This window comes from Oncorhynchus tshawytscha, linkage group LG16, assembly GCF_018296145.1.
Source record: "Oncorhynchus tshawytscha isolate Ot180627B linkage group LG16, Otsh_v2.0, whole genome shotgun sequence".
NCBI classification, from domain to species: Eukaryota; Metazoa; Chordata; class Actinopteri; order Salmoniformes; family Salmonidae; genus Oncorhynchus; species Oncorhynchus tshawytscha.
The window spans coordinates 1,155,001-1,172,001 of record NC_056444.1 but is presented as its reverse complement, the minus strand read 5'-3'; the positions used below and the strand labels follow the sequence as shown (position 1 = coordinate 1,172,001).

General features: G+C 44.4%; 2 protein-coding genes across 5 annotated transcripts in view; one reads left to right on the top strand and one right to left on the bottom strand.

Moving 5' to 3' along the window:
- flr (fleer) overlaps window positions 1-3,162 on the bottom strand; it is a 45,926-nt gene extending 42,764 nt beyond the window's left edge. For 2 of the 4 annotated variants that reach the window (XM_042298671.1, XM_042298672.1), the window contains exons 1-3: window positions 2,937-3,160; window positions 2,569-2,634; window positions 1,516-1,725 (exon numbers count right to left, since the gene is read on the bottom strand). In XM_042298671.1, coding sequence (XP_042154605.1) covers window positions 1,516-1,725; window positions 2,569-2,634; window positions 2,937-2,990 — 330 coding nt within the window. In that variant the 5' untranslated portion in view covers window positions 2,991-3,160. Of the gene's footprint in view, window positions 1-1,515; window positions 1,726-2,568; window positions 2,635-2,936 lie in introns of all 4 variants that reach the window. The other 2 variants (XR_006079009.1, XM_042298673.1) reach the window with 2 other exon arrangements.
- Window positions 3,163-11,524: 8,362 nt separating this feature from the next.
- Window positions 11,525-17,001, top strand: part of si:ch211-76l23.4 — an 11,617-nt gene continuing 6,140 nt past the window's right edge. Inside the window, exon 1 of the mRNA XM_042298670.1 lies at window positions 11,525-11,679. The gene's annotated coding sequence lies outside the window, so the exon portion shown is untranslated. The remainder of the gene's footprint in view (window positions 11,680-17,001) is intronic.

The window sequence follows — 17,001 nt, the reverse complement described above, 5'->3', positions numbered from 1 at the left end:
AACATTATAACTCTACCTGGTAGTAAACATTATAACTCTACCTGGTAGTAAACATTATAACTCTACCTGGTAGTAAACATTATAACTCTACCTGGTAGTAAACATTATAACTCTACCTGGTAGTAAACATTATACCTGGTAGTAAACATTATACCTGGTAGTAAACATTATAACTCTACCTGGTAGTAAACATTATAACTCTACCTGGTAGTAAACATTATAACTCTACCTGGTAGTAAACATTATAACTCTACCTGGTAGTAAACATTATAACTCTACCTGGTAGTAAACATTATAACTCTACCTGGTAGTAAACATTATAACTCTACCTGGTAGTAAACATTATACCTGGTAGTAAACATTATAACTCTACCTGGTAGTAAACATTATAACTCTACCTGGTAGTAAACATTATAACTCTACCTGGTAGTAAACATTAAACTCTACCTGGTAGTAAACATTATAACTCTACCTGGTAGTAAACATTATAACTCTACCTGGTAGTAAACATTATAACTCTACCTGGTAGTAAACATTATAACTCTACCTGGTAGTAAACATTATAACTCTACCTGGTAGTAAACATTATAACTCTACCTGGTAGTAAACATTATAACTCTACCTGGTAGTAAACATTATAACTCTACCTGGTAGTAAACATTATAACTCTACCTGGTAGTAAACATTATAACTCTACCTGGTAGTAAACATTATAACTCTACCTGGTAGTAAACATTATAACTCTACCTGGTAGTAAACATTATAATATTACTCTACCTGGTAGTAAACATTATAACTACCTGGTAGTAAACATTATAACCTGGTAGTAAACATTATAACTCTACCTGGTAGTAAACATTATAACTCTACCTGGTAGTAAACATTATAACTCTACCCTGGTAGTAAACATTATAACTCTACCTGGTAGTAAACATTATAACTCTACCTGGTAGTAAACATTATAACTCTACCTGGTAGTAAACATTATAACTCTACCTGGTAGTAAACATTATAACTCTACCTGGTAGTAAACATTATAACTCTACCTGGTAGTAAACATTATAACTCTACCTGGTAGTAAACATTATAACTCTACCTGGTAGTAAACATTATAACTCTACCTGGTAGTAAACATTATAACTCTACCTGGTAGTAAACATTATAACTCTACCTGGTAGTAAACATTATAACTCTACCTGGTAGTAAACATTATAACTCTACCTGGTAGTAAACATTATAACTCTACCTGGTAGTAAACATTATAACTCTACCTGGTAGTAAACATTATAACTCTACCTGGTAGTAAACATTATAACTCTACCTGGTGGGGCAGGAGAGGTTCCGGATCCTGGTAAATAGGTTCCAGAACAAAACAGTCCAAAACTGAGAGGTTCTGTGTCCTGTTGTGGCAGGATCCGGCTCAAATGAAGCACTGATTCTACCTCTACCTTGGTATTATATGGTTCTAGTCATGGTTCTAGTCAGAACAATGACTAGAACATGTAGGAAGTGTACCTTGGTGTGGCTGGTAGGGTTGTCCAATAGAAAGGTAGCCTTCATGGCCTCGGGGTAGGCACAGGCCCCGTACAGAGACTGGGCGTAATACAGCCTGTACTCCTCCACCTCGGGGTGTAGCTGAGTCAGCTGCTCATAGCACTCTGCTGCGTTGGTGAAGTCCTGCATGTGGTAGTAGCAGTAGCCTAGCAGAGACAGGGCTGCCCGTGACTGGGAGGAGGAGGAGAAGGTAGAGGAGGAGGAGAATAAGAAGATTACGGGCTCCATTCAATCCATATCGCCCAAGTTCAGCACTATATGGCGATTGACATTTAAAGGTAATGTTCCCGCATTCCATGAGACTGCAGTCACGGTAAACACTGCATATATTGGCTAAAGGTAATCGAAAATGACCTTTAAAATTTAAAGAACGCTATAGCGATGAACTTTGCCGATACGGATTGAATCGAGCCCTAGATGTATTGTCCAATGAAATAGTCTGAGGGACAGTCTGTTTGTGCTATCATGGCAAGCTATCATGACAAGTCACTCATTAGCAAGCTAGACATTGGCTTGCCGGTGACAGCAATGGAGTTGGCAATAGCACAAACTGATCTGGGAGCAGGCTATAGAAGGAGACAACAGACCTGGGACCAGGCTATAGAAGGAGACAACAGATCTGGGGCCAGGCTATAGGAGACAACAGACCTGGGACCAGGCTATTGGAGACAACAGACCTGGGACCAGGCTATAGAAGGAGAAAACAGATCTGGGGCCAGGCTATAGGAGACAACAGACCTGGGACAAGGCTATTGGAGGCAACAGACCTGGGACCAGGCTATAGAAGGAGAAAACAGATCTGGGACCAGGCTATAAAAGGAGACAACAGACCTGAGACCAGGCTATAGAAGGAGACAGCAGATCTGGGGCCAGGCTATAGGAGACAACAGACCTGGGACCAGGCTATTGGAGACAACAGACCTGGGACCAGGCTATAGAAGGAGACAACAGATCTGGGAGCACACACACACACACACACACACACACACACACACACACACACTCACTCACTACCTTCATCTGTTTCTGCAGTTCATTGCTGAGGATGTGGATAGCCTCTCCATACCGCCCATCTTTGATCTATAGGATAACAGAGTTAGCAGCTAGTTATAAAATAATACATGAGCTATCTAGCTAGCTATGTTGTCACACTTAGTTCGTTAGCTAGCGTTAGGCTATAGCCTGAGCCTTGAAATTGAAGGGTCTGTCAGGCTAGCTTAATCAAAGTTAGCTAGCTTGAATTCGCTATATAATCAACATGACAACTTGATAAAATACCACAAGTTAAAATAACCAGTTTCATTATCAGCTAGCTAGCTATCATGGCTAGCGTTAGTATCCATGGTATGTAACGTTAGCTATGCAAGCGACCAACTTCTCACCATTTTGTAGACAGTGGCGGTGTATTCGCCGTCTTTAATCGTTGTCAGTGTCATGATTTTGCCGCTAAATCTACAGTTCTCAAAGGTAAGACTATTTTCACGCGAAAAACGATTTGCGATTTACCAATAATCCCAATTAGTGCACCATGTTTAGGCGTTATTTACTTTTCTACACATTCAACGCACAGGAAGTGTTACTTAGCAACCGTACAGGAAACGGAAACGTTGAATAACTTTAAAACAACCAATGAGGAGCGTCTGTTGTGAGGTATTACCATAGCGATTGACAGAGCCCTTTAGCGGCCAAAAGGCTGTTATAGTATGGGCAGCACCATTGAAGGCTTCCACCATTCTTCTGCCATTTTAAAGTAGTCAACTGGGTGAGGATTCCTATGGGTTGTAAGCACAGACTATCCATTATATTGACCAGAATTTAAAGTGGCCGATCTAACAATGAAAATAAATGTGTTAAAGGCAGTGGGAGGCAAGATCAGGTAGGACCATTCTAGACAATGAGAGGGCAGATTCGTGTGTGAATAACAGGCACAACTTCGATATAATGTGTATTTTTCTCAAAGTTATCTGGATGTCACATGTCCTGCTTATATCAATACACTCATAACAACCTAAGCCTTACGAAACTTATATTCGATCAAATAAACCAAACATAAATATGAGTCCTCTATCTATTTCTTTGTGTGGGACACTTTTCCTGCAATGAACATTTTCCGATTTTCTAATAAATGGAAAACACCAGTTGATGAGATTTAATGCTGCCCACCCCTTCTGTATCATGACAAGGTATGTTGAGAGATATATATGTAATTAAAAGCTCTATAGAAGTTTTAATACATTATTATTATTATTATTATTAGGTTGTGGTGGACTGTCATAATCACTGTAGTTAGTATGCAAACTAAAAGTGTGCATACTTCCACCTGGAGGGTGTTGTCTGAATGGGTATAAAGACAAGGTTGGTGATTTACTGCCCCCTGGAGGGTGTTGTCTGAACAGGTTTAAAGACAAGGTTGGTGATTTACTGCCCCCTGGAGGGTGTTGTCTGAACAGGTTTAAAGACATGGTTGGTGATTTACTGGCACCTGGAGGGTGTTGTCTGAACAGGTTTAAAGACAAGGTTGGTGATTTACTGCCCCCTGGAGGGTGTTGTCTGAACAGGTTTAAAGACAAGGTTGGTGATTTACTGCCCCCTGGAGGGTGTTGTCTGAACAGGTATAAAGACAAGGTTGGTGATTTACTGCCCCCTGGAGGGTGTTGTCTGAACAGGTATAAAGACAAGGTTGGTGATTTACTGCCCCCTGGAGGGTGTTGTCTGAACAGGTATAAAGACAAGGTTGGTGATTTACTGCCCCCTGGAGGGAGTAGTCTGAATGGGTATAAAGACAAGGTTGGTGATTTACTGCCCCCTGTAGGGTTTTGTCTGAACAGGTTTAAAGACAAGGTTGGTGATTTACTGCCCCCTGGAGGGTGTTGTCTGAACAGGTATAAAGACAAGGTTGGTGATTTACTGCCCCCTGGAGGGTGTTGTCTGAACAGGTATAAAGACAAGGTTGGTGATTTACTGCCCCCTGGAGGGTGTTGTCTGAACAGGTATAAAGACAAGGTTGGTGATTTACTGCCCCCTGGAGGGTGTTGTCTGAACAGGTATAAAGACAAGGTTGGTGATTTTACTGCCCCCTGGAGGGTGTTGTCTGAACAGGTATAAAGACAAGGTTGGTGATTTACTGCCCCCTGGAGGGAGTTGTCTGAACAGGTATAAAGACAAGGTTGGTGATTTACTGCCCCCTGGAGGGAGTTGTCTGAACAGGTATAAAGACAAGGTTGGTGATTTACTGCCCCCTGGAGGGTGTTGTCTGAACAGGTATAAAGACAAGGATGGTGATTTACTGCCCCCTGGAGGGTGTTGTCTGAACAGGTATAAAGACAAGGTTGGTGATTTACTGCCCCCTGGGAGGGTGTTGTCTGAACAGGTATAAAGACAAGGTTGGTGATTTACTGCCCCTGGGAGGGTGTTGTCTGAACAGGTATAAAGACAAGGTTGGTGATTTACTGCCCCTGGAGGGTGTTGTCTGAACAGGTATAAAGACAAGGTTGGTGATTTACTGCCCCCTGGAGGGTGTTGTCTGAACAGGTATAAAGACATGGTTGGGGATTTACTGCCCCCTGGAGGGTGTCTGTTGTCTCTATCATTCTCTATGGTGTGTACTTGCTTCAGGCAAGGCATGTGTATGAACAGCTGGCTTCTGAAGAATGCCACCCAAGGATACACCTCAGGGAAAGCTTTTAATTTACTGATGATTAAACAGGTACAAATCATAGACCCAAAGGACTAACTGGAACTGATTATGAATGTAACCCACCTTCCACAATATCATTAAAACATTTATCCTCAGACTACCGTACGGTGTATTTGATTTGAACAATTCAAAAATAAAATATATTATCCTCTGATTGGACCCAGTCTATGTGGTTTGCACTCACAGTAACAACAGGCTGACACCTCAGGTGGCAAGGAAAAGCAGGTGAACCCTTTGGAATTACCTGGATTTCTGAATAAATTGGTCATCAAATTTGATTTAAACTTCATCTAAGTCACAACATTAGACAAACATCGTGTGCTTAAACTAATAAACACACAAATGACTGTATTTTTCTTGCCTATTTTTACATCATTTAAACATCCATAATGTAGTTTGGAAAAAGTATGTGAACACCGAGGCTACTGACTTCTCCAAAAGATAATTGGAGTCAGGAGTCAGCTAACCTGGAGTCCAATCAATGAGACGATATTGGAGATGTTGGTTAGAGCTGCCCTGCCCTATAAATCCACTCATAAAATCTGAGTTTGCTATTCACAAGAAGCATTGACTGATGCCATGACTCGAACAAAAGAGATCTCAGAAGACCTAAGATTAATAATTGTTGACGGCAATAAAGCTGGAAAGGGTTAAAGTATCTCTAAAAGCCTTGATGTTCATTAGTCCACGGTCAGACAAATGGTCTATAAATGGAGAAAGTTCAGCACTGTTGCTACTCTCCCTAGGAGTGGCCGTCCTGCAAAGATGACTGCAAGAGCACAGAGCAGAATGCTCAATGAGGTTAAGAAGAATCCTAGAGTGTCAGCTTAAGACTGACAGAAATCTCTGGAACATGCTAACATCTCTGTTGACGAGTCTATGATACATAAAACACTAAACAAGAATGGTGTTCATGAGAGGACACCACAGACGAAGACACTGCTGTCCAAAAAAACCCATTGCTGCACGTCTGAAGTTCGCAAAAGAGCATCTGGATGTTCCACAGCGCTAGCGGCAAAATATTCTGTGGACTGATGAAACTACAGTTGAGTTGTTTGGAAAGAACAGACATCACTATGTGTGGAGAAAAAAGGCACAGCACACCAACATCAAAACCTCACCCCAACTGTAAAGTATAGTGGAGGTAGCATCATGGTTTGATGCTGCGTTGCTGCCTCAGGGCCTGGACAGTTTGCTATCGTCGGCAGAAAAATGAATTCCCAAGTTTATCAAGACATTTTGCAGGAGAATGTTGGGTGATGCAACAGGACAACGACCCAAATGACAGAAGTAAATCGAACACAGAACGGCTTCAACAGAAAATACGCCTTCTGGAGTGGCCCAGTCCTGACCTTCAGAGTCCTGACCTTCTGGAGTGGCCCAGTCAGAGTCCTGACCTTCTGGAGTGGCCCAGTCCAGTGGCCCAGTCAGAGTCCTGACCTTCTGGAGTGGCCCCAGAGTCCTGACCTTCAGTGGCCCAGTCCTGACCTTCTGGAGTGGCCCAGTCAGAGTCCTGACCTTCTGGAGTGGCCCAGTCAGAGTCCTGACCTTCTGGAGTGACCCAGTCAGAGTCCTGACCTTCTGGAGTGGCCCAGTCAGAGTCCTGACCTCAAATGAGATGCTGTGGCATGACCTCAAGAGAGCAGTTCACACCAGACATCCCTTGAACATTGCTGAACTGAAACAGTTTTGCAAAGAGGAATGGTCCAAAATTCCTCCTGACCGTTGTGCAGGTCTGATGCGCAACTACAGGAAACGTTTGTTTGAGGTTATTGCTTCCAAAGGAGGGTCAACCTGTTATTAAATCCAAGGGTTCACATACTTTTCCCACCATGCACTGGGAATGTTTACACAGTGTGTCCAATAAAGACATGAAAACCTTGAATTGTTTTTGTGTGTTATTAGTTTAAGCAGACTGTGTTTGTCTATTGTTGTGACTTAGATGAAGATCAGATGAACATTTTATGACCAATTTATACAGAAATACAGGTATTTCCAAAGGGTTCACATGCTTTTTCCTGCCACTGTATACTACTGACAGGTCACTCACAGTAACAACAGGCCTACATCTATACTACTGACAGGTCACTCACAGTAACAACAGGCCTACATCTATACTACTGACAGGTCACTCACAGTAACAACAGTTCTACATCTATACTATTGACAGGTCCCTCACAGTAACAACAGGCCTACATCTATACTATTGACAGGTCACTCACAGTAACAACAGGCCTACATCTATACTATTGACAGGTCACTCACAGTAACAACAGGCCTACATCTATACTATTGACAGGTCACTCACAGTAACAACAGTTCTACATCTATACTACTGACAGGTCACTCACAGTAACAACAGGCCTACATCTATACTATTGACAGGTCACTCACAGTAACAACAGTTCTACATCTATACTATTGACAGGTCACTCACAGTAACAACAGTTCTACATCTATACTATTGACAGGTCACTCACAGTAACAACAGTTCTACATCTATACTATTGACAGGTCACTCACAGTAACAACAGTTCTACATCTATACTATTGACAGGTCACTCACAGACACAGCCTACATCTATACTATTGACAGGTCCTCACAGTAACAACAGGCCTACATCTATACTATTGACAGGTCACTCACAGTAACAACAGGCCTACATCTATACTATTGACAGGTCCTCACAGTAACAACAGGCCTACATCTATACTACTGACAGGTCACTCACAGTAACAACAGTAACAACAGTTCTACATCTATACTATTGACAGGTCACTCACAGTAACAACAGGCCTACATCTATACTATTGACAGGTCACTCACAGTAACAACAGGCCTACATCTATACTAGGTCACTGACAGGTCACTCACAGTAACAAACATCTATACTAACAGGCCTACATCTATACTATTGACAGGTCACTCACAGTAACAACAGGCCTATTACATCTATACTATTGACAGGTCACTCACAGTAACAACACAGTAACAACAGGCCAGTAACAACAGTTCTACATCTATACTATTGACAGGTCACTCACAGTAACAACAGTTCTACATCTATACTATTGACAGGTCCCTCACAGTAACAACAGTTCTACATCTATACTATTGACAGGTCACTCACAGTAACAACAGTTCTACATCTATACTATTGACAGGTCACTCACAGTAACAACAGTTCTACATCTATACTATTGACAGGTCACTCACAGTAACAACAGTTCTACATCTATACTATTGACAGGTCACTCACAGTAACAACAGTTCTACATCTATACTATTGACAGGTCCCTCACAGTAACAACAGTTCTACATCTATACTATTGACAGGTCACTCACAGTAACAACAGGTTCTACATCTATACTATTGACAGGTCCTCACAGTAACAACAGGTTCTACATCTATACTATTGACAGGTCACTATTAACAACAGTCACTCACAGTAACAACAGTTCTACATCTATACTATTGACAGGTCACTCACAGTAACAACAGTAATCTATACTATTGACAGGTCACTCCTAACAACGGGCCTACATCTATACTACTGACAGGTCACTCACAGTAACAACAGTTCTACATCTATACTATTGACAGGTCACTCACAGTAACAACAGGCCTACATCTATACTACTGACAGGTCACTCACAGTAACAACAGTTCTACATCTATACTATTGACAGGTCACTCACAGTAACAACAGGCCTACATCTATACTATACAGGTACTCACAGACAGGTCACAGGTCACTCACAGTAACAACAGGCCTACATCTATACTATTGACAGGTCACTCACAGTAACAACAGGCCTACATCTATACTATTGACAGGTCACTCACAGTAACAACAGTTCTACATCTATACTATTGACAGGTCCCTCACAGTAACAACAGGCCTACATCTATACTATTGACAGGTCACTCACAGAAACAACAGTTCTACATCTATACTATTGACAGGTCACTCACAGTAACAACAGTTCTACAACAGTTCTCACAGTAACAACATTTCTACATCTATACTATTGACAGGTCACTCAGTAGTAACAGGTCTATACTCTGACAGGTCAACAGTAACAACAGGCCTACATCTATACTCATTGACAGGTCACTCACTCAGGCTTCAGTAACAACAGGCCTACATCCATACTACTGACAGGTCACTCACAGTAACAACAGGCCTACATCTATACTACTGACAGGTCACTCACAGTAACAACAGGCCTACATCTATACTATTGACAGGTCACTCACAGTAACAACAGTTCTACATCTATACTATTGACAGGTCACTCACAGTAACAACAGGCCTACATCTATACTATTGACAGGTCACTCACAGTAACAACAGGCCTACATCTATACTACTGACAGGTCACTCACAGTAACAACAGGCCTACATCTATACTACTGACAGGTCACTCACAGTAACAACAGGCCTACATCTATACTATTGACAGGTCACTACAGTCCATACATCTATACTATTGACAGGTCACTCAGTAACATACATGTTATTACATCTATCACAGGTCACAGTAACAACAGGCCTACATCTATACTATTGACAGGTCACTCACAGTAACAACAGGCCTACATCTATACTACTGACAGGTCACTCACAGTAACAACAGGCCTACATCTATACTACTGACAGGTCACTCACAGTAACAACAGGCCTACATCTATACTACTTAAAAGGCAGTATTTGTTGGTGAGGCTTTTCCCCTCTGGATAGGGTGTATGAAAACAACAGGAGTGTACTTCCTTCCTTCCAGTAAATACAGTGCCTTGCGAAAGTATTCGGCCCCCTTGAACTTTGCGACCTTTTGCCACATGTCAGGCTTCAAACATAAAGATATAAAACTGTATTTTTTTGTGAAGAATCAACAACAAGTGGGACACAATCATGAAGTGGAACGACATTTATTGGATATTTCAAACTTTTTTAACAAATCAAAAACTGAAAAATTGGGCGTGCAAAATTATACTGTATATGTTATTCCATTCAGTAAGGTATTTCAGTAAATATATGTTATTCCATTCAGTAAGGTATTTCAGTAAATATATGTTATTCCATTCAGTAAGGTATTTCAGTAAATATATGTTATTCCATTCAGTAAGGTATTTCAGTAAATATATGGTATTCCATTCAGTAACGTTTGCATAAATTAGTGTTTTAATATGCATTTCTGGACAGGTATTTCCAACAATTGGAAAAACACTGTGCTGACTATAAAACCCAGAAATTCATATATGATGCACGTTAGTATAGTACGATGTGTGTGCAATTTAGTTTTCGTGTTGAACAACCACCTTTTCACAGTTTGGACTCTACTAAATAAAGGTTAATAAGAATACAGTCCGGTGTCAACAACCAGCATCCCAAATGGGACAAATTTCATCCGAGAAACACTGATGTCAGTGTAGATCAGTGAGAGGCACAGATATCCAATGAAATGAGTGTTTAAATCAAATCAAATCGAAGTTAATTTGTCACGTGCGCCGAATACAACAGGTGTAGACTTTACAGTGAAATGCTTACTTACAGCCTCTAACCAACAGTGCAAAAAAAGGTATTAGGTGAACAATAGGTAAGTAAAGAAATAAACAACAGTAAAAAGACAGGCTATATACAGTAGTGAGGCTATATACAGTAGAGAGGCTATATACAGTAGTGAGGCTATATACAGTAGCGAGGCTATAACAGTAGCGAGGCTATAACAGTAGCGAGGCTACATACAGACACCGGTTAGTCAGGCTGATTGAGGTAGTATGTAGATCTGGTTAAAGTGACTATACATATATGATGAACAGACAGTAGCAGTAGCGTAAAAGAGGGGTTGGCAGGAATGTGGGATATATGTCATTCTATGGGTTAATTTCGTGGTGCCTCTGCTCAGAAAACATGTATGGGCTAAAACACACTCAGGACAGAACTGAGTGTGAAAGAGAGAGAGAGATGAACACAGTTGGAACAGAATATCCCACATTCAGAACACAGTGGACCCGAGGGCAGGAATAATCCAAACCACACTCCCCACACGGCACCGCCAAGGAGTCTCTCTCTCTCTCTCTCTCTTTCTCTGTGTGTGTGTGTGTGTGTGTGTATGTTTGTGTGTGTAGAGGGTGTGTGCTCTCTGTTTATATAATGAAGCCCACAGCAGTTAGAGAGCTATCCTGTGTGCTGCTGTTGTGGCAGACTCAGTAGGAGTTGAGACTGAGGCCCAGTGAAGAAGCAGTAGGAGTTGAGACGGAGGCCCAGTGAAGAAGCAGTAAGAGTTGAGACTGAGGCCCAGTGAAGAAGCAGTAGGAGTTGAGACGGAGGCCCAGTGACGAAGCAGTAGGAGTTGAGACGGAGGCCCAGTGAAGAAGCAGTAAGAGTTGAGATACAGGGAAAACACTATCTTCATCAACCAGGTACGTACATCAGGTGACTAGTTCTCTGCTCTTTGAGGTTTTGGCTGCTTTAGAAAACATCATTGATTGATTGACACGTTTTTGGCATATTTTTGAGTAAGAGACTGGAGACAATGATGAACACAGTGGGCTGGTTTCCTGGACACAGATCAGTCCTAGTCCCTTTCAATGAAGTGTATTGAGCATACACTCTAGTCCAGCACTTAATCTGTGTCCGGGAAACGGGCCCTGAAAACGTTCCCAGTAACTGCTTTACAGACTGTATGCATGAAAACTTTCACAGTAACTGCTTTACAGACTGTATGCATGAAAACTTTCACAGTAACTGCTTCACAGACTATATGCATGAAAACTTTCACAGTAACTGCGTCACAGACTGCATGCATGAAAACGTTCACAGTACCGTCACTATAGGGAGCAGGGTACCATGACCAGGGCCCGTCACTATAGGGAGCAGGGTACCAGGACCAGGGCCCTTCACTATAGGGAGCAGGGTACCAGGACCAGGGCCCGTCACTATAGGGAGCAGGGTACCAGGACCAGGGCCCGTCGCTATAGGGAGCAGGGTACCAGGACCAGGGCCCGTCACTATAGGGAGCAGGGTACCATGACCAGGGCCCGTCACTATAGGGAGCAGGGTACCATGACCAGGGCCCGTCACTATAGGGAGCAGGGTACCATGACCAGGGCCCGTCACTATAGGGAGCAGGGTACCAGGACCAGGGCCCGTCACTATAGGGAGCAGGGTACCATGACCAGGGCCCGTCACTATAGGGAGCAGGGTACCAGGACCAGGGCCCTTCACTATAGGGAGCAGGGTACCAGGACCAGGGCCCATCCCTATAGGGAGCAGGGTACCATGACCAGGGCCCGTCACTATAGGGACCAGGGTACCAGGACCAGGGCCCTTCACTATAGGGACCAGGGTACCCCAGGGCCCGACCCTATCCCAGGGTACCATGACCAGGGCCCATCACTAGGGACCTACCAGGACCAGGGCCCATTTATAGGGACCAGGGTACCAGGACCAGGGTGTCACTATAGGGACAGGGTACCAGGACCAGGGCCCTTCACTATAGGGATTCAGGGTACCTGACCAGGGCCCGTCACTATAGGGACCAGGGATTACCAGGACCAGGACAAAACCATTCTTATAGGGAGCATTTACCATTGACCAGGGCCCGTCACTATAGGGACCAGGGCACCAGGACCAGGGCCCTTCACTATAGGGACCAGGGTACCAGGACCAGGGCCCGTTGGAACAGACAGGGAGCAGTGGGACAGAGACCAGGGCCCTTCAAGATAGGGACCAGGGTACCAGGACCAGGGCCCTTCACTATAGGGACCAGGGTACCAGGACCAGGGCCCGTCACTATAGGGACCAGGGTACCAGGACCAGGGCCCTTCACTATAGGGACCAGGGTACCAGGACCAGGGCCCGTCACTATAGGGACCAGGGTACCAGGACCAGGGCCCTTCACTATAGGGACCAGGGTACCAGGACCAGGGCCCGTTGGAACACGTTCACATTTAACCTCAGTGGAATGTATCACAGAACTAAAAACGCAAATATGATTGTGTTAATGAAGACAGGGAGTCTATAATGAATATCTTCAGGGAGGGAATCTGCATGGACATGCACAGAGTGAGAGATAGGAATAACAAGAAAGAGGGGAACTGAAGCATAGAGCTTTACTGACAAGCCCAACAGTGTAGACCTCACAGTGAAATGCTTTACTGACAAGCCCTTAACCAACAGTGTAGACCTCACAGTGAAATGCTTTACTGACAAGCCCTTAACCCAGTTAACAGTGAAAAGCTTTACTGAAAATATAACCAGTGTAGACTATAATAAAAAGTAACACAATGAGAATAACGATGGTTCTATACAAGGGGTAACCCAGTAGACTGAGTCAGTGAAAGGTTATATACAGGGGTACTGGTACTGAGTCAGTGTGGAGGTTACTGTACTGAGTCAGGGGTATTAGTACTTAGTCAGTGTGGAGGTTATGTACAGGGGGTATCAGTACTGAGTCAGTGTGGAGGTTATGTACAGGGGTATCAGTACTGAGTCAGTGTGGAGGTTATATACAGGGGTACTGGTACTGATTCAGTGTGGAGGTTATGTACAGGGGGTACCAGTACTGAGTCAGTGTGGAGGTTATGTACAGGGGTACTGGTACAGAGTCAGTGTGGAGGTTATGTACAGGGGGTATCAAATCAAATCAAATCAAATTTATTTATATAGCCCTTCGTACATCAGCTGATATCTCAAAGTGCTGTACAGAAACCCAGCCTAAAACCCCAAACAGCAAGCAATGCAGGTGTAGAAGCACGGTGGCTAGGAAAAACTCCCTAGAAAGGCCAAAACCTAGGAAGAAACCTAGAGAGGAACCAGGCTATGTGGCGTGGCCAGTCCTCTTCTGGCTGTTCCGGGTGGAGATTATAACAGAACATGGCCAAGATGTTCAAATGTTCATAAATGACCAGCATGGTCGAATAATAATAAGGCAGAACAGTTGAAACTGGAGCAGCAGCACAGTCAGGTGGAATTTGAAGCTGGAGCAGCAGCATGGCCAGGTGGACTGGGGACAGCAAGGAGTCATCATGTCAGGTAGTCCTGGGGCATGGTCCTAGGGCTCAGGTCAGTTGAAACTGGAACAGCAGCATGGCCAGGTGGACTGGGGACAGCAAGGAGTCATCATGTCAGGTAGTCCTGGGGCATGGTCCTAGGGCTCAGGTCCTCCGAGAGAGAGAAAGAAAGAGAGAAGGAGAGAATTAGAGAACGCACACTTAGATTCACACAGGACACCGAATAGGACAGGAGAAGTACTCCAGATATAACAAACTGACCCCAGCCCCCGACACATAAACTACTGCAGCATAAATACTGGAGGCTGAGACAGGAGGGGTCAGGAGACACTGTGGCCCCATCCGTAGACACCCCGGACAGGGCCAAACAGGAAGGATATAACCCCACCCACTTTGCCAAAGCACAGCCCCCACACCACTAGAGGGATATATTCAACCACCAACTTACCATCCTGAGACAAGGCTGAGTATAGCCCACAAAGATCTCCGCCACGGCACAACCCAAGGGGGGCGCCAACCCAGACAGGATGACCACAACAGTGAATCAACCCACTCAGGTGACGCACCCCCTCCAGGGACGGCATGAGAGAGCCCCAGCAAGCCAGTGACTCAGCCCCTGTAATAGGGTTAGAGGCAGAGAATCCCAGTGGAAAGAGGGGAACCGGCCAGGCAGAGACAGCAAGGGCGGTTCGTTGCTCCAGAGCCTTCCGTTCACCTTCCCAATCCTGGGCCAGACTACACTCAATCATATGACCTACTGAAGAGATGAGTCTTCAGTAAAGACTTAAAGGTTGAGACCGAGTTTGCGTCTCTGACATGGGTAGGCAGACCGTTCCATAAAAATGGAGCTCTATAGGAGAAAGCCCTGCCTCCAGCTGTTTGCTTAGAAATTCTAGGGACAATTAGGAGGCCTGCGTCTTGTGACCGTAGCGTACGTGTAGGTATGTATGGCAGGACCAAATCAGAGAGATAGGTAGGAGCAAGCCCATATAATGCTTTGTAGGTTAGCAGTAAAACCTTGAAATCAGCCCTTGCTTTGACAGGAAGCCAGTGTAGAGAGGCTAGCACTGGAGTAATATGATAAAAAATGTTGGTTCTAGTCAGGATTCTAGCAGCCGTATTTAGCACCAACTGAAGTTTATTTAGTGCTTTATCCGGGTAGCCGGAAAGTAGAGCATTGCAGTAGTCTAACCTAGAAGTGACAAAAGCATGGATTAATTTTTCTGCATCATTTTTGGACAGAAAGTTTCTGATTTTTGCAATGTTACGTATCAGTACTGAGTCAGTGTAGGTGTTATATACAGGGGTACTGGTACTGAGTCTGAGTCAGTGTGGAGGTTATATACAGGGGTACTGGTACAGAGTCAGTGTGGAGGTTATGTACAGGGGTATCAGTACTGAGTCAGTGTGGAGGTTATATACAGGGGTACTGGTACTGAGTCAGTGTGGAGGTTATGTACAGGGGGTACCAGTACTGAGTCAGTGTGGAGGTTATATACAGGGGGTACTGGTACAGAGTCAGTGTGGAGGTTATGTACAGTGGGGGGTACTGGTACTGAGTCAGTGTGGAGGTTATATACAGGGGGTACTGGTACTGAGTCAGTGTGGAGGTTATATACAGGGGGGGTACTGAGTCAGTGTGGAGGTTATATACAGGGGAGTCAGTGTGGAGGTTATATACAGGGGGTTACCGGTACCGAGTCAGTGTGGAGGTTATATAAAGGTTATATACAGGTGCACAGAGTCGGTACTGAGTCAGTGTGGAGGCTATATACAGGGGGTACCGGTCAATGTAAATTGTCCATTGGCGATTTTTATAAATTGTTCAGTAGTCTAATGGCTTGGGGGTAGAAGCTGTTGAGGAGCCTTTTGGTCCTAGACTTGGCGCTCCGGTACCGCTTGCCGTGCTGTAGCAGAGAAAACAGTCTATGACTTGGGAGACTGGAGTCTCTGACAATTTTATGGGTTTTCCTCTGACACAGCCTATTATATAGGTCCTGGATGGCAGGAAGCTTGGCTCCAGTGATGTACTGGGACGTTCGCACTACCCTCTGTAGCACCTTATGGTCAGATGCCGAGCAGTTGCCATACCAGGCGGTGATGCTACTGGTCAGGATGCTCTCGATGGTGCAGCTGTAGAACCTTTTGAGGATCTGGGGGCGCATGACAAATCTTTTCAGTCTCCCGAGGGGGAAAAGGGTTTGTTGTGCCCTCTTCACGACTGTCTTGGTATGTTTGGACCATGATAGTTTGTTGGTGATGTGGACACCAAGGAACTTGAACCTCTCGACCCACTCCACTACAGCCCTGACGTTGTTAATGGGGGCCTGTTTGGCCCGCCTTTTCCTGTAGTCCACGATCAGCTCCTTTGGTTGTTGTCCTGGCACCACACTGTCTCCTCCTTATAGGCCGTCTCCTCGTTGTCAGTGTTGTGTCGTCAGCCAACTTAATGATGGTGTTGGAGTCGTGTTTGGCCACACAGTTGTGGGTGAACAGGGAATACAGGAGGGGACTAAGTACACACCCCTGAGGGGCCCCAGTGTTAAGGATCAGAGTGGCAGACACGTTCTTGCCTACTCTTACCAACTGGGGGCGGCTCGTCAGGAAGTCCAGAATCCAGTTGCAGAGGGAGGTGCTTAGTCCCAGAGTCCTTAGCTGTGGAGTGCGATTGAGATTGCGTCATCTGTGGATCTGTTGGGGCGGTATGCAAATTGGAGTGGGTCTAGGGTT